General features: G+C 47.3%; 2 protein-coding genes across 5 annotated transcripts in view; both read left to right on the top strand.

Moving 5' to 3' along the window:
• LOC109300668 (mitochondrial fission factor homolog B-like) overlaps positions 1–4,082 on the top strand; it is a 54,839-nt gene extending 50,757 nt beyond the window's left edge. For all 4 annotated transcript variants that reach the window (XM_019521421.1, XM_019521422.1, XM_019521423.1 and 1 more), the window contains 2 exons: positions 746–824; positions 1,546–4,082. In XM_019521421.1, the coding sequence (XP_019376966.1) occupies positions 746–824; positions 1,546–1,677 (211 nt within the window). In that variant the 3' untranslated portion in view covers positions 1,678–4,082. The remainder of the gene's footprint in view (positions 1–745; positions 825–1,545) is intronic.
• A 5,059-nt stretch (positions 4,083–9,141) lies between these two features.
• Positions 9,142–20,168, top strand: part of CNGA2 (cyclic nucleotide gated channel alpha 2) — a 27,583-nt gene continuing 16,556 nt past the window's right edge. The window contains exon 1 of the mRNA XM_019521414.1: positions 9,142–9,288. The gene's annotated coding sequence lies outside the window, so the exon portion shown is untranslated. The remainder of the gene's footprint in view (positions 9,289–20,168) is intronic.

The raw sequence follows: 20,168 nt of genomic DNA, 5'->3' as shown, positions 1-20,168 counted from the left end.
GGAACCCCACTGCCCACATCCCTCCAGGCTGAAAAAGACCCATCCACCACCACTCTCTGGGTGACCCATCCACCACCACTCATAGACTTTCCCTTGTTGGAAATAACTGTTTATGCCTAGTAGAGGGAGCCTGCTGGATCTGGAGGTTACAGAGCAAGAACAGAGAAGCCTCCTTTATGCTGAGATCCTTTCCTGACTGCTGATGCTTTGGGCAACAGTCTTCATCTGATTTTTTTTTTAAATGGCATCCTTATGCTAGAGTAAATCATCCTTGATCCTTTGACTTTATTTGAGCTGTGCTAATTTATTCCAGCTGAGACTCCAGCCTTATATTTTGTATTTGCATGAATTGCTCTAATACAATTTATTCAATCACCAGACTGTGTATATAGAAAACTGACACTTGGCAAACATCACATTATCTATGTGCCGTATGACAGGATTCTAAAAATAAAAGCATGTATTTGTACTGCTCTCTGTAGCAGCCTGCACAGCATAGTTTGCCATGATGGTTATGATGAACTGCATGCTGAAAGGGCTTAAATATGCATGGTGCTAGTTAAAAAGAAATATGCTAGATGATATTGTGTAGATGCTATTTACACTCAGTCCTTTGATTCTGTATCGGGCAGGTATGGTTTGTGCATGTGTAACTGGCTTCCTCCCCTCTTGCACAGGTAAAGATGTGATTGCATCTCTTTAGCACTGTTTGCACATTTGAATCTTTTGTTTTCCTTCTGCCTAGCTCCCAAGAGGCTGGACCAACTTCAGAAAGTTCCCTGGAGGAGATAGGCATGTCTGAGATCATAGCAATGAGAAAACAGGTGAGTGAGAGAAGCAAAGTATTGCAGTTGGAGGCTGTGGAAACTGTCTGAGTGGTAAAGTACCAATAGCTGGACTTCTCTACAGCTCTTATTCATGTGATGGCCTCTCCAGGCCCCTCTGATGAAAGGGGAGACTAGGTTTCTGTGTGCTCCTCTCATAAACACTGCTTTCATACCTGGAACCTGCTGTAGGGCTTTTGCTGGCTTTACAGCTGGGAAAAGCTTGCCCCTTGTAAATTCCAGTCACTTGTGTCTAATGGTCCCAGTACACTGCTCGTCCTAATATTTAGCTTTTCTCAGCAATTGTCATAGGTGGCAGAAGGCTTAGCCCCCACAAACTGGGCTGGCAACAGTGGATCTAGCACAGCCAGCATGTCCTGGCCCTGGAACAGCCCTGCAGGAGGGTGAGTCAGGGTCAGGCAGGCATGCTCTGCACCATCCAGCCCTCCCCCCACCGCCCCAATAATATTTTCTAGTGCCGCTTATGGCAATTGCCTGCTGTGTTTGTGAGAGAGGTGATGACCTTTCTTACCCTAAAACAGCTGCTGCTGGGAGAAGCAGAACTGGAGTAGTCATGAGCTCCCATCTTGCTGGCTGGTGCTGAGTCACCTGCCTTACAGTGACACATCCTGGGGCAGCATCCCTTGCCTTGCCCTGGGATCCCTCATTTGCCCTATGGTTTGTAACTGACTTAGGTGTTTTGTTTTGTTTTTTCCTGCAGTTGAATAAGATCTCAGGGAGGCTGCGCAATCTGGAAGAGCAGTGCACAGGCTGGCATCAGAAGGAGCTTCTGGTCTACTCTGTGCTGGTCTCTGCGTGTCTCCTCAATACCTGGCTTTGGCTAAGGAGATGAAGAACCCTCCCCATCACAGAACAGCCTGTGTGGATGGGGGAGTCCTGGCTGGAACACTGTCAGACCATAAACTCTGTGTTTCTTCCCCTTGGTTGACCTGCTTCTTGAATTGTAGATTCCATGAGGATCTGTGACCTTTGGGCCCTGTTTGCAGTACAGATGAATGGATTGGGATAGTCCTCTTTTGCTCGAGAAAGTTGGAAGATTAGAAGTGAAAGGGGCTTACTTGCTGGATCAGCTGAAAACAAAGAGATGTTTGTAACCAAGAACTGTCCAACCCCTTTCAAATGATGAACTTTTTGTCTTGCAGCTGTTCTGCCTTGGGCAATGGCTTTATCCACCTGTATGCGCTACTTAAGTAGTAAGTAGTGTTGTAGGTGGGGCTGGGTCAGGACATGGATGTGAAGTTACCAAGGGTGACCCAGGGGCTGCAAGAAGCAGTATTATTGGGTCAAGTAGGTAGTGCTCAGGGTTTGCACTGAACCAATCTTCAGCGTGGTGTTAAGGGATGCTGTGTTGCTGTTGGTGCCATCCTTCTGAACAGATGCACAAAGCTGGGGTTCTAAGGGCTTGTGGCCATCAACATCCCCATTGCACGGTGGATATGGGCAACCCTGGTCTCTGGCCAAATTCCAACTTGGGTAGCTAAGTTCTGACACCTAGAAATTTTCCTGTAGTTTCACTGAGACACCTCTTCATGTCCTGCCTAAAGTTTTTGTGCTGGCTGGCTGCACAGTTTGAAGTAACAGTTGTCATGTGGGAGAAAGCTGTACTGCAACAGGGGGCAAAGCCAATTTGTAAGGAATGTTGGTAACCACGAGGATGGATTGTGGTGTGTATGATTATTGCTAATGTTCAAGTGTTGTCCAGGAGCCTGGATGATAACTTGAGTGCCTGGATATCAAGCCCAAATCAGTGGAAATCTCAGAGATGAATATGTAGCCTGGGTAATGAGATCTGGCTCCATGTATTTGATCAGTTTTGCAGGTTTGGGCTGGGTTACAGAGGAACTGACAAGGTTCTGCTCTGGGTTATATGGTGTCTGTTATGACAAAGGAAATTCTTGGCTTAGTATTGGCTAAAAACTATCATGTGATGAAGCTGGAAACCTTTGCCTCATTCAGTCTTGGAAATTATCAGTACTCTAATCAGGATCAGTGTTAACTCTCAGATCCCTTGATTGGCTTACCAAGGTACACTTTGTTTTCACAGATATCTAATGTCACCCCCACTCAGAATGGGTGTGTGTGTGTGTGCGCGTGCGTGTGTGGTTAATGCTATTTATACAACACCAACAGAAGCACTTTACAGACTTGTATGAAGACAGGGTCCCTGCCCTAGATGGCTTAAAATCTAAGTTGACTGCATAGAAATGCAGGAATTGAGGTATATATAACTGAAAAGGATCTGTAAGTGGTCACGGACTGTGTGTGGGGGGTGGTATATAATAACACACTCAAAATTCATGGCTATAATTGGACAACTTCTAGATACACTGGTCAGCCTACTTGGAATACCAGTACCAATGCATGTCCACAAAATCTGGGCCAGATGGTTAACCCAGGTTTAACTTGGTTTCGCTTGTTCCATCTATAAATAACTGTAAGTGCAAATTTGGTCATTTAAATGTCCAGGTACCTGATTTATTGGCACAGATACTTAGATGTTCAAATGATGCATGTTGCACCCCTATCTATGCCTATAAATCTGGTAGTACTTGGATTTCTAAATAAAAAATAACAGTTCTATAAATAATCATAGGTGCAAAACTCTGCCCCTGAGGCCAATGTCTAAGCTAAAGAAAATTTGGAGATTTACTGCAACAGAAGCTAGGATCTGCTGATTGTTCGGGCAACTTCTACTGCAGTCAGGAAAATACAAGGAATGGGATGAGGTGATTTGTGTTGCTACTACCTACTTTGTTGCTTTGGAGTGGTTGGGCTTTCTCTTGGTCTGCAGAACTTGCACTCCAGCTCCTCTCACTTCTAGTGAGCAGACCCATGGATCCAGTGGGATCTATCATTTCAGTCATCTGTAGTTGAAGATAGAATCTGCTACAATCCCTGCTTGAATTTTGCTAGCAATGTTATGTGCCACTGCAATGGTTCCCACTTTCCTGTAACTGGAGCCACTGGCTGTAGGAGATGTTATTTTCTTTTTCAGCCCACAGCATGGACTGAAGAGGCCTGATCCAGTGTGGTGGCCAGGGCCCTCTAGGTCTTGTCAGGCATTTGGAGAAGAGGGTGGTTCCAAGATCAGGCATGTGTTGGCTACTTGGAGGGTAGTTGCTGACTAGTAGCTAGTCGTGCAGTGTAATTTTTTTGTATGAGGCCTGCGTCCTGGTTGTGTAAATCTGGAAATAACGATCAATAAAGAGCCTATTTAAACACACATGGCAGAAAATGCCAATGGCCTCTAGACCTGCTTACTGTATCAACACAGCTAATTTTGAGTAAGGTTTTGTCCTCTGGACTGCAACTCTGTGGCCTTCTGCTGGGTGTCTAAGCCATACATATACTTACTATGGCTTCAGCATCCTTATCTTGTAAGATCATGTTGACTGAATTGGCCAGCCAGTGTAAAAATACCCACAAATTACAGCAGCCCAAGAGTCCTGGACAATTTTTTGTGATTCCAGTCACCTGCTTAAGGTGGGATAGTTTGTGGCTAAGTCATCCTAGTCAAGCATCTGTTCAACCCACTCTTGAAAATTTCCAAGGATAAAGATTCCATAACTTCTGTAGGTAGCCTGTTTTATTGCTTGAGCACCTTCACAGTCAGAAAGTTTCTTCTAATCTCTAATGTAAATTTTGTCTGCTGCAGCTTGAGGCTATTGCTCCTAGGTTTGTCTCCTATGGTCATGGAGAAAAGGCCCCTTCTCCATCCTTTTCTCAGTAACCACCCTTCAGGTATTTGAGAACTGCTATCAAATCCCCCCTCAATCTTTTCTTCTCCAGACTAAATGACCCCGATTATTTCAGCCTTTCCTCAAAAGCCTTGCTTGCCAGGCTGGACTCTGCTGGACTCTTTCCAGACTGTCCATATCCTTTTTGAAGTGTGGCCAGGTGACGCCTCACCAGCACTACAGAGAGCAGAATCATCATTTCCCTTGATTTGCAAGTGACACTCCTGTTCATACAACATAGTATGTTGGGTGACCGATTCCACTTTTCCTGACTCTGTGCCTCCTTTGCGTGAATCTCAGTACTTTTCCATCCTGACAAGTGGTCAGGCTCATCCATCACTGTCCTAGGTGTTGCTCTTCAAGCACTCTGTTTACCACATTTTCCATTATCACTGGTGTAGGCTGTCCGGTGCAGATGGGGCCTTTAGCCTTGAAGGTTTGCAGGCCAGTGTCTTTTAATCTGGTTTCTTCTACTTATCTCATTCCTCGCCTAGTACAGACTGGATTTAGAATTGCCTCTTCAGCCTTTTCTTAGCATAGTTCACCATTTGTTAACTTGTTTGTTAACACATAGCTTACCTTTGCTTCTACTAATCACTTTACACTCATTTACCCGTACACCCCAGTATCATAAAAAAGAATTCTTGTTTTGCTATATATATGTGTAATAACAAGCTTAATTCATAATGGCAAACTTAAAATCAGTACAACTGAGATGCCTCTGCTGCTTCTCAAGCATCTTGGGGTTCTTGAGTGGTGGGGTGACAACTGCTCCCACTTTTTTGTTTGGTGGGTTCAGGTGGGAATGGTTGGGTAGGTTGTGTTTGAGAGCAATGCTACATATGAATGCTGGGAATATGATGTAGACATTTCCTGAGGTGCCAGTGCTGGTTCTACAGCTCTTCCCTGTAGTCTGTCATTCCCCCAGCCATTCTTCTCATGGATAGATAAAACATCATCCCAGTGGCCATGTTTCTCAGCCAGCTTGTGGAAATGGTTCCATGCAGAACATCCTTGTTTCGAGCCATGTGATCCTGTGTGTTGGGCTGGAGGGAGCGACACATGGCTGGGTGAAGAGGGTTGCTTTGATCAGTTGCAGCTATTAAGAAAGGTCCCATTAGTTGGTATGGAGGTGGCCCTAGGGTCTGCATGTAGGGGGCACTTACTGGGCTAGGGTGGGAATGGAGCCATCATCTTCCCTTGTTTGTGTGTGTGCAGATAGTGAACTGGGTGGTGGAGAGGGAGAGGGACTTCTTAAATCTCCTCTCTCTGCCACCCTTCTGCTAGGGAGGGAAAATGAGGCTGAGCAGATACAAAACCAGGGGATAATGGGAGCCATTAGCTGATGCAGTTCCTACAGAGGCCTTTCCTGCAGTTGTCTTTGCCTAATCACTGAATGGCTGTGCCTCAGTTTCCCTGTCTGAAATGATCATTCCCACAGAGGAGCCTTGGCTTTGGCCTTTGCAAGGGGCATGTTCACAGATGCTACTCATTGCCAGCACATTTGGAGAAGGGTTTGCCTTTTTTTTACCTGCCATTTTCCATTTTTGCCTTTGGCATGCTCTGTCTCATGCGTGGGTCACATGGTGGGCCTGTGCCTTCCTGAGGGAGGCTGGGTAGGAAGGGGAAGTTGCTGAGGCAGCTGCATGTACTGGGTGTTTGCAGCATGTTGTGTAACAAAGTATTGCTCTGGGGAATCGCTTGTCTTGGATCAAAGGTATGGAAACAAACAAGCTTGCCACGTTTCCATGGAGATTCTCTAGCCATCTGTGAGCTCTGTGCCTGGTGCGTGTGTGTTCCCACTCCTCTCCTCTGCACCAGGCTGGCGAACTCATACCTGCTGTTTCCGGGCTGAAGAGAAGGAGAGAGAGTGTGTGTGTGTGTGCATGCGTGTGTGTGTGTGTGCGCGCGCGCGCACCAGAGTGGCCTTCCTGCCACCCTGCAGATCTAAGAAGCAGGGCAAGCCTAGGAGAATGAAGGGTAGCACCAGCAGGAACCCGTCTGCTAGTAGGTTTCCCTGCAGAACTGCATTCCTCTGGTTGTGAAAAAAACTGGGAGACTGGGGACACTTCTCAGCTGTTCCAGCTCCTTCCACAATTCCACATAAACAACCTTGGAGACCCCAGTTTAGGTGAGCTGGTCAGAATTTTTTTAGTGTGGAACAAACCTAACTGCTGAAACCTTTGAATGTTTTGCTGCCTGGCATGCTTGTTGCCTGCTCTGTGATGGAAGGTGGGTGCTTGGCCCACTTTCAGCCCAACTCTGCTTTTGGAGCGATGGGCTGTGAGACCACCTGTGCCACTCCATCTGCTCCTGCCTAAGGGGGGCAAGATAGGTTGGTATCTTTGTCTATCTGCCAGCCTTGGAAGTTAAAACATGCATCAGCCCCCACAGCAAGCATCAAGTTTCAGGTTAATAATGACTTTTTTTTCTCCTTTCCCCGCTAGTTTTTGAGCCTTTAGGCTTCCGCATTGTCAAGCTTTTCCTTGAAACTGAGAGCTAGAAGCTAAGTTATTGTTTTAAATGAAAGCTGAGGCTTTCAGGTTAGTTACATGACTCCAGATGCTGGAGCTTCTAGAAAAACAATGTGCTGCGAGATTCACAATAGCATTGCAGGAGCTGGCAAATTGATTTTGCTAAAAAAATCAGCCATTTCTGACATTTTAGCCCCCACCCCCTTGGCAACTGGGTAGGTATCTCTCTCCTGCACATCAGGCATGTAGAAACTGGCTATTCCCTACCATTTGCCTATTAGAGTGGTCTCCTAAAAAAATAACAGTTTCTTAAAAACAATGACATCATGAAATCTCTCTTGCCTAATTTCTGCCTTCTGGGTAGTTTACACCTTGACCAGCTCGCTTCTGCTGGTGGTTATCTGTCTGTTGAAACTGGGGCATAGGAGATTAACAAATTGATGGTTCCTTAAATTTTCAGGCTGCCTGACTTCTATAGCGCAGTCCGGACAATAAAGAAACAACTGGGCTGCTGTATTCAAATGCAGCCAACTTCCAAAGAGCAAAATCTGTTGCACAGCATTGACAATCCACAGACCTCCAGAGCTGAAGTAGTTTACATCGCTTCTGGCCCCAATTATTGTGGTTGCCAGAGAGCTGTGCTGTGGACAACCAAGTTGACTCTGCTAAGAGGCCAAGCTGATTAACTGGTCTGGGTGCAGAATTGTGTGGATGTAGCTCCCCAGTCAGGTGCCAGGCTGTGTTAGGCTGTATCCTTTCAGCGGATACTGCAGGTCAGGACCAGGGTTTACCTTCTGCAGTCCATACACAAAAGCTCAGTATTGGGTTGCTATTAATAAAACTCCCTGAACAGCAGCTGTGAAACTAATGGCTGCCAGTCTGTTTCATGGCAGCTGATGCAAGGCTTGTCTTGGCCAGCTCTGGGCCCCATCTTGTTTGCTGCCTGGTGCCGTTGCAGGCCCAGTTGTTCATATCCAGGATGAAAATCTCAATTCAGGGAGTCTCTTGGGGCACCAGGACACAGCCCCAAAATTTGAGACCATCCAGGAAGAAACCAAAGCCATGGTTATTTTATTTTCTGCTCCTTACTGCAATTGATAGGTCAGGGAAGCACTCTGTAGAAGCAGAACTCATGGTCTCTCTCAGTCTCGTATGCTGTAGCGCTCATCACTGCAGGGTGCTCATCCAGTTGTGCACCTCACAGGAAGGCAGGGGAGGGTTGAAGCATTTGTCACAGCTTGTCGAGGGCTTGGAGATCTGTGGACTCAGAGTGGTTACAGAAGTGTAAAGGGTGGCTGTTATTTCTAGTTGCTCTGTTCCTTTAAAGCTTTATGAAATGCTGGGCATGAGAGGCAAAGGGAAGGGAAGGAAGGGACACTGGGTCCAGGGAACATCCTTTCCAGGCCAGTGGGGATTCATTCAGAACAGTGGTCTCCAACCTTTTAAAGGTGAAGATCACTTTCTGAAGTAAAGGGCAATCCAGGTCTACCATGCTACCCCCTTGGTCTGCCTCCTCCCCCCCATGTCCTGGCCCCCCTCCCCACCTAGCAGGTCAGTTGGGGGAGGGGGCAGATCAAGGCCCCTGCAGTGAGGAAGGCTGTGGGGCAGGAGCAGGGGCAGGGGTGAGTGGGGCCAGGGGAGGGTTGGGTTGTCCAGGTGCATGGGGAAGCGGGGCTCCCACCACCCGGTGGAGGCCTGGGGAGCATGTGCCCCCTTCAGTCTGTGCTCAGGGCGAGGCAGCTGCTGCTGTGTGCTGGGCTTTGCGCTCCAAGCTACATCTAACAGTGCTAATTTTGTGTGGCACCCCAGGCGGCGGAGGTATTCTGGTTAGGAATCACTGAGCTAGAGGTTGATGGTGAGTGAGGGACTTGGGAGGGAAGTGTAGCAGCTCCAGGTGCAGAGGTACTGGAGGAGAGGGTGGAGCTTTTATCTCTCCTCCCCTCTCATTCCCCAGACACAAAGCCTTCTGTGATTAACTCCTGTGAAGTACACCTGGTGTTCAGGGAGTCAGGGAAACACACAGGGGATAAGCACATTGTAGCATAGAGAGAGAGGGAGAGATGAGCTCTGAGCCATACACAGAACATTTCCTTGTTGCTGGGGGCACCAGCTCCACCCCTTGCATCTGAAAGTTTTCTCTGTTGCTCTGAGGGCTACTAGCCAGGCTCCCAGGGCTGGAAGAGAAGGGCAGCGCCTTGCCACAAAGGACGGAGCTGGCTTGTCTTCAAATCAGTAAGTGCATTTTTAAAAAAACCCAAAGTTTGTTCTGTCTTCAGAAGCTGCTTGAAAGTCACTGGTGTGATGAACTTCCACCAGTCCTTAGCTGGTCTTGCAGCCCATAGTGGTAACAGCAGGTTACGTGTGGTTTGTTGAATGCACCTTTGCAGCAAGATGGGGACTGGGAGGCTAACGCCTGGGGCACTGCCACAAAGTGTACACTGGAACGCACTGCTCCCAACAGTAGAGGCTGCTCCAGTGCTCATTCTGCCCTCTAGACCCTGTGCTGCTTGGGACCTCTGACTAGTAAGTAAAAGAGGGACAATTCTTTGTGGCTTTTCAGGTCTGTCCTGAGTGAGTGCCAGTGAATTTCCCACATGTGATTGTTCCCCATATGTATATTTCATAGATATGTAAATAGATGGATCTACTCAGGCAGACATGTTCATATGCTGGGCCTATTGTACCCTATGTGGCTCTAATGGTGGGGTTTGCATGAATATCACTGTCCCTCTGTGTATGTATGTCACTATATATATATGTGCTTTGTGATGCATGTCTTCCCCTCTCCAGCTAGCTGCACATGAATATGTGTGGTGAGTGCCAATGTAGCCATGTGTGAGCTCTGTGTGTAACCTATATGCCTATTGTTTGTCTATCTGAACATCATGCATGTGTGGATGACATAATTTGTGTATAACTTTGTCTGTGCGTCCTGTCTTTGATATAGGAAGAAGTAGTGTTATGTGAGTACAACTCTGTTTTTAAATCAGTTGGCTATTTGTTCATGTTTCTGTATACTGTAGTGTGCCTGGCCCCATGAAGTATCTTTTGATGCCACAATACCCATGTGTGCCCTGTGCTTGTTGTGTTTATCATTAGTAATATCTATGCACATTACATATCACACTTATAACAGAGGGTGAGTGCTCATGTGCCTCTGCATGTGCGTGGGGTATAGACCAATGGCCAGGGACATGGAGGTACCAGGGACTTTTTCAGGTGCCACTAACTTAGTTTCTGCTGTATGAGTGCATTAGGGATCCTTTGATCTCCTGCAGCTGGGGGAATTCTCTCATTCAGCCCCTCTGGTCAGAAAAACTCACATTGCCACACTTAGGCCTTTTGAACTGAAGGGATCTGTTTCTGCCAAAGGTCAACAATGGATTACTTTTCTGTGACCGACTAAGTGGAAAAGAGCACAGAAGGTTCTGAGGGCCCATTCCTCCAGATGTGCTCAAGGGTCTATCTTTGCTGGATTTAATGATGACTCAAGGAAATAACAATAAACAAGAAGCTTCCATAAAGAGTGTCATGGTTACGCAGCCAGCTGTGCTTCTGATGTCTTCAGTCTCTCCCTCCGGCTAGGCCTTGTGCCTTCACATCTCCTGGAATGGAATCACGTGATTCTTCCTCTCTTATACCAAGCTCTGAGCTGCAGTTCCTTGTGTATCAACCATGCTTATCTAACAAATCTAGGTGGGTCCACAGCTATGGTTTTTCCTTTAAGGAGTCTGAGCCCAGTGGTTAAGACCAAGATTGGGCAGTCTTTCTAAACTAAGGTATTTTTTATCTCAAAGTAGTCATACTGGGCATATTCCAATTACCAGATCAATAGGAGCCTTTATGAACTGTTACAAGGTAGCTTCACTTCAGGTATTAAGTCTTTTGTTGTGCTATCTATAAAATGAACTCTTATAGGCTTTTCCCTTCATGTAGCTATCCCATGCATAACTAATTAGCGAGACCAGAGGCTGATCCTACAATTACATGGTCAGTGAGAGTCCCCAGCGACTATGCAGCAATGTTTTTAAAGTGAGGGTGAGTCTTAGTGTCTGGGCAAGTCCGTGACTGGAAGCTAAGGCTTTTAAACACCATACAGCAAGGTGCTGCAAGCTCCCCTAGCACAGTTCTGCCATCACAACTAGCTTCTGACTTGCAGCGCCCTGTCCTTGCCCATGAAGCATTCCACCCCCGACTGAAAAACTCCTTAATCCCAACCTGCCATGGCCCAGGCTTTCCCAGTCCTAGACCTCTTCAGACCTCTCATCACAACTAAGCTTTTAGACACCCTTGTTGCTTTGGTGGACGGCAGTTTGGCAACTAACTTAATTACTATCAAGCAGAGTGGTGGTTGTGCACTACCTGTTTGGGGACACTGCTGCTCTTTGCTGACAGGGTGCAGTTCCAGTGGTGGGTGTGTTAGTATTACAACTGCAGAAGGCCAGGGAGCCTCTAGACACATCCCTCCTTGCCAGCTCTTAGCTGTTCAGGCAGCAATTTCTTTCTCCCTGTTCTGGGCACAAGCTCTTCCTTGTTGCTCCCAATCCTGCCTTTAGCGGACTATTCTGTGTACATCAGCTTTATGTGCCAAGACAGTCTTAAGAAATCCTTGTAAACTTCACCTGCTCATACTCCTGTGCACTCACTGACAGGGCAGTGGAGCTCCTGTCTCCTGCTTCCAGACAAAGCCAGCCACCCCCTACCCTTCTTGAGCTCCTTCCTTCTAGCATGAACAGGGTCTGTGAATCAGTCAGACCCTCATAGGCCTGTGTGCTGTCTTGATGCTGCCACCAACTCATAATGCCCTAGTTATGGAGCATGCTCTGTTCCAGATGCATCCTCAAAGGACCAACATTATTGTTTGTTGAGGATGTATTAGTCTCCAGGGAAACAGTTGTTTTACGATGCTGTGGTGCTGCATCATGATGTTACACTGATGTCTGCTTTGACATCACACCATTGCTTTGACCTGTGTTCTTTGAGTGGGTGTTTATCATTCTCTGCTGTTCAGTGAAAAGGATATGCCAGGCCTGCTTGTGTGTGTACATGTGCTCTCTGCGCAAGGGGAGTTGCTTTTACATCCTCCTCAGGGTCTGTGTTGGGAGCAAAAGGCTGTGTGGGTTCTGTCCCAATGAAATGTTTACTGTTCCCTGATGCCCCAGCTCAGTATGTCCATGTACTTGAGGGTCTGTTGCTCCACCAAGACAGAAATCTGGGGCATGGAGACGAGCCTCTCACCCCACCCAAATAGTCTCTCACCAGCGAATGTTTCTTGCCTGCTGGCTGATCCATACTGATTCTAGCTGGTGCCTTTTTATTCTATATTTCTTGACTCCTATTGTTGTCTCCTTTATCCTTTTGTTATCTATTTCTTTTGCATCCTTCCCCTTGACATCCACCATTTGACTAAAAATGGTGCAGCGTGGTGTTTGCTGTCAGGACCCTGAGGTCAGAGCATATGACTTATCTTCCATACCACTCAAATAGAGCTTTACTGCCTCTGCTAAGGGATGAGAGGGCTCAGAGGGATGTGGAGTCATTTACTCGTAAGCTCCTGTTTTATGGCCTCCATGAAGTGACAAGTTCAGTGGTCTCAGTTCCTATCAGACAGGTGTCCATATTAAAGCACCAGCCACCAGAACTGATCATAAAATCATAGAAAATTAAGGTTGGAAGAGACCGCAGGAGGTCATCTAGGCCAACCCCCTGCACAAAGCAGGACCATCCTCAACTAGATCATCCCAGCCAAAACCTGGTATACCCAGCTCTTAAACTCTCTGGGTAGCCTGTTGCCATGCTTTACCAGCCTCCTGGTGAGAGAGTTTTTCCTAATATTGGGCCTTTGTACATGCCACAAAATTGGCCTTTAAAGCAGCTTAAATGTCCTTTTGCACTGCTTTAATGGCACTGCTGTTTACACTGTCGGCAGTGCATTGCTCATGAAATGACTTTGGGATGTAACAAAATAAAACATGTCCTAGGTGTTTTAGTTTTGCTACCTTACAGCCACGGAAGGAAGCACCAGGCCCCGTGCAGCTCAGGGGCTGTGCAGGCAATCTCCACTGAAGGGGAAAAAAAAAACGGCGAGCCATTTCTTTTTTTTTTTCTCCCTGGAGCCTGCCTGCCTGAGCAGCGTGGAGACCCTGTGCTTCCCTCCGCAGCTGCGCAGGGGCCTGGTGCTTTCCTCTGTGGCTGCGTGGAGGCTGGGTGCTTCCCTTTGCAGCTGCTCAGGGGCCCCCAGGACCACCTGGGCCAGGTGACTGTGGGCGGGTGTTGCCTGGGGGGGCGCCGGTGCAGAGGAAAGCACTGACTCCCCTGCCGCCCCCCCCTTCCCCCCTGCCCGCTGCCAGAGAGGCAGGTAAGGATCGGGCCTGACCCTTGCATATATGCCACAGGGGTTTACTTTGGCTTAAACTGAAGCGGGGTTTTTAAAGACCCTCCGCTTCAATTTAGAAGTAAACCCCCGTGGCGTGTACAAGCAGCCATCTAACCTAAACTTCCCTTGCTGCAACTTGAGACCATTGCTCCTTGTTCTGTTGTCTGCCACCACTGAGAGCAGTTTAGCTCCATCCTTTTTGGAATCACCCTTGAGGTAGTTGAAGGCTGCTATTAAATCCCCTTTCAGTCTTCTCCAGACTAAGTAAGCCCAGTTTCCTCAGCTTCTCCTCAGAAGTCATATGCCCCAGCCCTCTAACCACATTCATTGACTCTGATGCACTCTCTCCAATTGAGTCACATCTTTTCTGTAGTGGGGGGCCCATAATTGGACACAGGACTCCAGATTTGGCCTCAACAGTGCTGAGGGGAATAAATGCTTCCCCCGATTTGCTGGAAACAGTTCTATTAATGCAGCCCAGTAGATTGTAGGCCTGCTTCACAACAAGAGCACATTGTTGGCGTATATTCAATTTATTGTCCACTGTAACCCCCACATCCTTTTCTGCAGAGCTGATGCCTAGCCAGTCAATCCCCAGCTTGTACCAGTGCATGGGATTGTTCTGTCCGAAGTGCAGGACTTTGCACTTGTCCTTACTGAACCTCATGAGATTTCTTTTGGCCCAGTCCTCCAATTTGTTGAGGTTTCTCTGAATCCTAGCCCTACCCTCCAGTGCATCTACAATTTCCCTCAGCTTGGTGTCATCTGCAAAGTTGCTGAGGGTGCACTCAATCCCATCTTCCAGGTCGTTTATGAAGATACTGAACAAAACCATCCCAGGACTGACCCCTGAGGCACTCCACTTGAACACGATATTGATTAGTACCATCTGATCCTGATGATCCAACCAGTTTTCTGTCCACCTTACTGTCTGTTTAGCCAACCCATACTTCCTTAGCTTGCTTGCAAGAATGTTGTGGGAGACCATATCAAAAGCCTTGCTAAAGTCAAGGTACATATTTTAACCACAGAATTGTGTCAGAGGGTCTCTCCTTCTCTACTGCCCTGAAGATCTGAGAGGGCACCATTGCTGGTTTCCCCACATCCACAGAGCCAGTCATCTTATCATAGAAAGCAATCAGATTCGTTATACATGATTTGCCTTTGGTGAATCCATGCTGCCTGTTCCTAATTATCTTCTTTTCCATGTGCTTAGAAATGAATTTCTTGAGGACCTGCTCCATGATTTTTCCAGGGACTGAGGTAAGGTTGACCAGTCTGTAGTTCCCTGGGTCTTTCTTCTTCCCTTTCTTAAAGATGGGCACTATTTGTCGTTTTCCAATCATCTGGGACTTCTCCCAATTGCCGTGAGTTTTCTAAGACCATGGCCAGTGGCTCTGTAATCACATCAGCCAACTCCATTAGTAGCATTGGGTGCATCGTGTCTGACCTCATGCACTTGTACATGTCCAGCTTTTCTAAATAGTCCCTAAACTTTTCTTTCACCACTGTTGGCTACTCCTCTCCCAGACCTGTGCTGCCAGGTGCAGTAGTCCAGGAGCTGACCTTGCCTGCGTAGACTGAGGTAAAAAAGGCATTGACTACTTCAGTCTTTTCTGCAGCCTTTGTCACTAGGTTGCCCCTCCCATTTCAGTAAGGGACCCACACTTTCCTTGATCTTCCTCTTGTTGCTGACATACTTGTAGAAACTCTTCTTGTTACCTTTCACATCATCTCTAATTTCATGCACTTTGGCTTTCCTGATTTCATCCCTGCATGCCCAATCAATACTCTTATGCCCCTCCTTAGTTATTTGTCCAAGTTTCCACTTCTTGTAAGCTTCCTTTTTTGTTTTAGCTCACTGAAGAGTTCCCTGCTAAGCCAAGCTGGTCTTTTGCCATACTTGCCAGTCTTCCTGTGCATCAGAATGGTTTGTTCCTGTGCCCTCAGTAATTTTTCTTTCAAATACAACAAACTCTCCTGTATTCCTTTCCTCAGGCTAGCCTCCCAGAGGATCCTGCCCATCAGTTCCCTGACTGAGTTGAAGTTTGCTTTTCTGAAGTCCAGTGCCCTTACTCTGCTGCTCTGCTTTCTTCCTTTCCTCAGGAACCTGAACTCAGTCATCTCGTGGTTGCTGCCTGCCCGTTACCATCCACTACTACATTCCCCACTAGTTCTTCCCTGTTTGTAGCAGCAGGTCAAGAAGAGCACAGCCCCTAGCTGGCCTCTCCAACACTTGTACCAGAAAGTTATTCACAAAACAGCTCCAAAAACTTTCTGGATTGCTTGTGCACTGCCGTATTGCCTCCCAGTAGATGTCAGGGTGATTGAAGTATCCCATGAGAACCAGGGCCTGTGATCTGGAAATTTTTGCTAGCTGTTTGAAGAAAACCTCATTCATCTCATCCTCCTGGTCTGGTGGTCTATAGCAGTCCCCCACCATGACATCACCCTTGCTGCTCTCCCCTCTGACCCTAACCCAGAGACTTTCAACAGGCCTGTCTCCAGTTTCATACTGGAGCTCTGAGCAATCATTCAGCTCTTTTACATAAAGCTCAACTTCTCCTCCTCTTTTCTCCTGCCTGTCCTTCCTGAACACTTTATACCCATCCGTGACAGCGCTCCAGTCATGCAAGCTATCCCACCAGGTCTCCATTATTCCAATCACATCATAGTTCTGTGACTGTGTGAGGACACCCATGTGCTTGCTGGTCCCTTTGTGGGCAATGTCAGCCAAGGGGAAAACCTGGGAGCTGAGTTCCTTCTCTTCTGCAGAGTCAGGCCTCAGGTATATTGTAAGGCCGTGATGTCTTCAGTAAAGAAGGTTCAGCAGAGCCAGCTGAGATGTTTGCTCTAAATATCAGCCTGAAATGGGGATGGTGCCATCAGGTTCAGTTCGGTACTTGACTCTGACAGAACTATGACCTTTCTCCTGTGCCTAGGGGAAGATATTATCTGACATGCTGCAGTGAAAGGAGAGTGAAGAAAAAGGCTGGAGCTACCTAGGGAGGCTTTTAGGTCTGAACCTTAAATGTTTGCATCTCTTTCCTCCCTGCTACTGGAGAGAACTTTGGTGGGATTGGGGCTTTTGTCAGTCCATCCTTGAGGACATGCAGAGTGCTTCTTTTGGTAAGAGACTTATTTAGGGGCCAGTAAACACAGCTGGATGGTCTACTTGCTAGAGCATTCCTGCGCTGTCGTGGATTCCAGTGGTGTTGGGCTACAGTGTATGTGATGTAATGAAGGGGGAATGAGGCCACTTTGATCAAATTGAGTTCTCTGGCATGTCTCTGTGCATCTCAGACCATAGGCACCAATTCCATGGGTGCTTTGGGGCTGAAGCACCCACTGAAAAAAATGAGTGGGTGCTCAGCACCCCTGGAATCAGTTGTAGATGTTAACTCCCCCACCCCCCAACATGTTTTACTAGAAGCAGCAGCACATGACTTCAACCTGGCTCTGCAGCATCTGTAAAGATTGGATGTTTCAGCAGGGCTTTTGGTGCTTTTAGCTAAAGTTGATTCAATCAGCTATTAGATAAAAGTGCCAAAAAAGCCCCACTAAAGTGCCTGATCTTTACAGATGCTGCAGAGCCAGGCTGAAGTCGTGTGCTGCTTCTGGGCATGGAATGTGCTGAATTAAAAGTAAAGTGCCATTTTTGTTGGTGGTTTTTTTACACCTGCAAGCACCCACTGGCAAAAAAAAATGTTAGTGCCTATGTCTAAGATTTACTTCTGTTTCTGTATCATCTTTTCACTCTCCACATTTTATACTTAAACTTAACTCTTCAGTTCCCCCTCTCTCTGCCTTCCTCTGCACTGAAGTACTTAAAAGAAACAGCAGCTCTGAGGTAGGGTCTAAGGTGACTGCCTTTGATATGCACCACAGAAACATCTCAGTAGGAGAACAGGGAGGCCATACTTCACTCTGAGCACAATGTACACGTGAATCAGGACTATTCTCAAGGGACTGAAATCCTTCCCTTAAACATCCAGTTTAATACAATTGTCTGATATGAAGTTGACCAGTGTCCATTGCTGGTGATCTGGAGCCTAATTCTTCCTCATATTGAAAGAATCTTGGTTCTGTTTTTATATGTAAGCCATTTTGTTCTAGTTAGGGGATCCTTATTGGGACAGGATCAGCTGTATGCAACTGATGGGCCCAGGTGACTGCAGATGGGAGTGGCCTGTGAAGGACTTTTTTCTTTATTACAATATCTCCAGTGACCCTCCTGTCCTCAGCTGTACAGAACCAGTCATGTATAAATGATAATTTCCTGGCTGCTAGCTGAAACAGGACAATGGCTGCTGTCAGCAAGGATCTCAGGAAAGCATATTTTAATGTGACAAACTTTAATTTCAGATGCAGCCAAGAACTTCCATAAGAAGTGTAGCTCACTAGGCAAACTTCCAGAGTGCTGCTTTGTTCCAGGATGGGGCTTGCTCTTTTCATAAGCAAACAGGCTGTAGGTAGAGCACCAGTCCACAACCATCTGCCTCGCCACCCATCAGCAGTACCATGGTGCTGGTGTCAGGGTGGCTTTTCATTTTCTTCATTGCTTGGAGTCTTCTCTCTTCTCAGTCTTCAGCTCCCATTCAAGCATTCATGAGTGGGGCTAAAGGAGCTGCTTTCCGCTGCATGGCCTCTCTGGGGTTGCCTCATTACCTTGCTGGTTTTGCAGCCCTGCTGAGAATGGCAGGAGAGCAGCCTGCACCTGATTGTTAGGGCGGCACTTGATGTTGATGCCATCACCCTGGTAACATTCATAAGGATTAGAGCAAGCGGGAGAGCATCTTTCCACTTGCACAACATAATGAGGAGGCCACAAGGGAGGCGGGAGGGAGAGAAGTAGAGGAAGGCCTGGAAGAGACAGGCTGGAGAAAGAGGGGGTGAAAAGAAAAGTGCTGACTGAATAGAGAGATGGTGAGAGAGGAAGTTCAGGAGGGAGGGGAAAGAGGGACAGGGCACAACTGCTTCTGCCTAATGTGTTCTATCTGCGGGACATATACCACACACTGGCTGTGATTTTTCTAAACTGCTTCTTTGTGTAGCCCAGGTAACTCAGGTATATACTTCCCTTCTCCAATTGAAGGGGATTGTTAGCTGGCAGGTGTGCTGTGGGGTGGGAACTGCAGAGTGCTCAGTTTCCCTCCAGCCCTACAGAACCAGGCCAGGACAGTCGGGGGACTTAAGTATATACACATTTATTTACATTAACTTATCACAAGGAAAAGAAACATGGATATAAACATATGTACAAATATATATATGATATCTAAACAAATAACAAACAATACCCTCTGGGTAAATGCCATAAAACCTTATACCTGTGCTCCAGATACAGATAAGTCACAGGTAAGTATCTGATCTGAAACAGATAAACCACAAAATAAACATAATCCCAAGGGGAAACCCCAGTGCCCTTGGGCTTTTCCCAAGCCTTACAAGGAAGCTGGTAACTTTAGGGGGGCCCTCCCAGTGGGACCTCCACTTTCAGGAGCCCTTAACTAACCAGGGGGGACTCCCCCTCCCCTGTGGGAATCATCTTTTCCCTGCAACTCAAGGCTCCCAGGCCTGGAGGGTGGCACTTGTCCTCTGCACCAGGCTTCTCTCTCGCCTGCAGTGGGCTTCAGGGGGGTCACTATCCCCTGGAACAGGGCTCCTCTATGCAGGGCTTCTGGGGCCTGTAGCTCAGCCCTTTCTGCTGGTTCAGTAGCCCGAGCACCATCTGGCTCCCTGGACTCAACCTTTTACTATGGGTCGGAGGCCTGGGTTGCCTCATGTAGCACCAGGCTCGGTCTGCTCCTGGACCCTCTGTGCAGTGCCTCCTGAACTGAGCTCCCAGCCTTGTTCCAGGGGTTAAGGACCTGAGCTGCCCAAGTGCTCCAAAGGTCCTACTCCGTGCACTGTCCTGTGCACCATGTCTCTGGCCGCACACCAGAGGTTGCAGACCCGAGCCTCCTCACACAGCTCCCAGGGTCTGGATGCCATGCGCTGTGCTGCACACCGAGAGCCTAGCTGCTGGAGCCTTCTGCCGTTCTCCACTAATGGAAATCTTCAGGATCTCAATATTGTGCTGTTAGACAGAAGGGTGTGGCACAATTGAACATATACAAACACACAAATCAATTAGGTGCATATACACACACACACACACTACTGACTCAGGCACATACACATCCAAACCAGCTTAGGCACGTGCATACCTATCACCAATTCAAGCACATACACTGTACACCCCAAAAGTTAGACAAAAATAAATTGTCCATAGCCACACACTCAGTACACATACACAGATCACTAATTTGTATATCATGCACACAATGACACACACACTCTCCCCAGTTCACACATATACAACCTACCTACACATACACACAGGTAAGATGGTATAGTGTGTATGTGTGTGCTTGGGTTACCTGGGATACTTGGGGGAAGATTAAGGTGAGAGAGAAAGAGTAGGGAGAGAAACTTGCCAGAACCAGGATTAGAACTAGTGGACTAGAGAAAAGCTGGCTAAGGAACTAAGGCAGCCCCAGGGTTACTCAAGGTCACTGGTGCAAGGGAAAGAAAAAAAAAAAAGCCTGGTGGTAAGGAGGAGACAGCCAGGAAGGAAACTGAGGCAGAAACCTGGTTGCTCAGGGGAAAAGGAAAAGGCAGTGGGGATAAGACAGTGGCAAAGAAACAGGGGGTTTGGAGGCAGAGAGGATCTTAGGACAGGTGTTAGAGGTGG

Source organism: Gavialis gangeticus, unplaced genomic scaffold (genome assembly GCF_001723915.1).
Source record: "Gavialis gangeticus isolate Ggan-Ray unplaced genomic scaffold, GavGan_comp1, whole genome shotgun sequence".
Classification (NCBI taxonomy): Eukaryota; Metazoa; Chordata; order Crocodylia; family Gavialidae; genus Gavialis; species Gavialis gangeticus.
The sequence above is the reverse complement of the archived record's forward strand: the minus strand, read 5'-3'. Positions and strand labels throughout refer to the sequence as shown.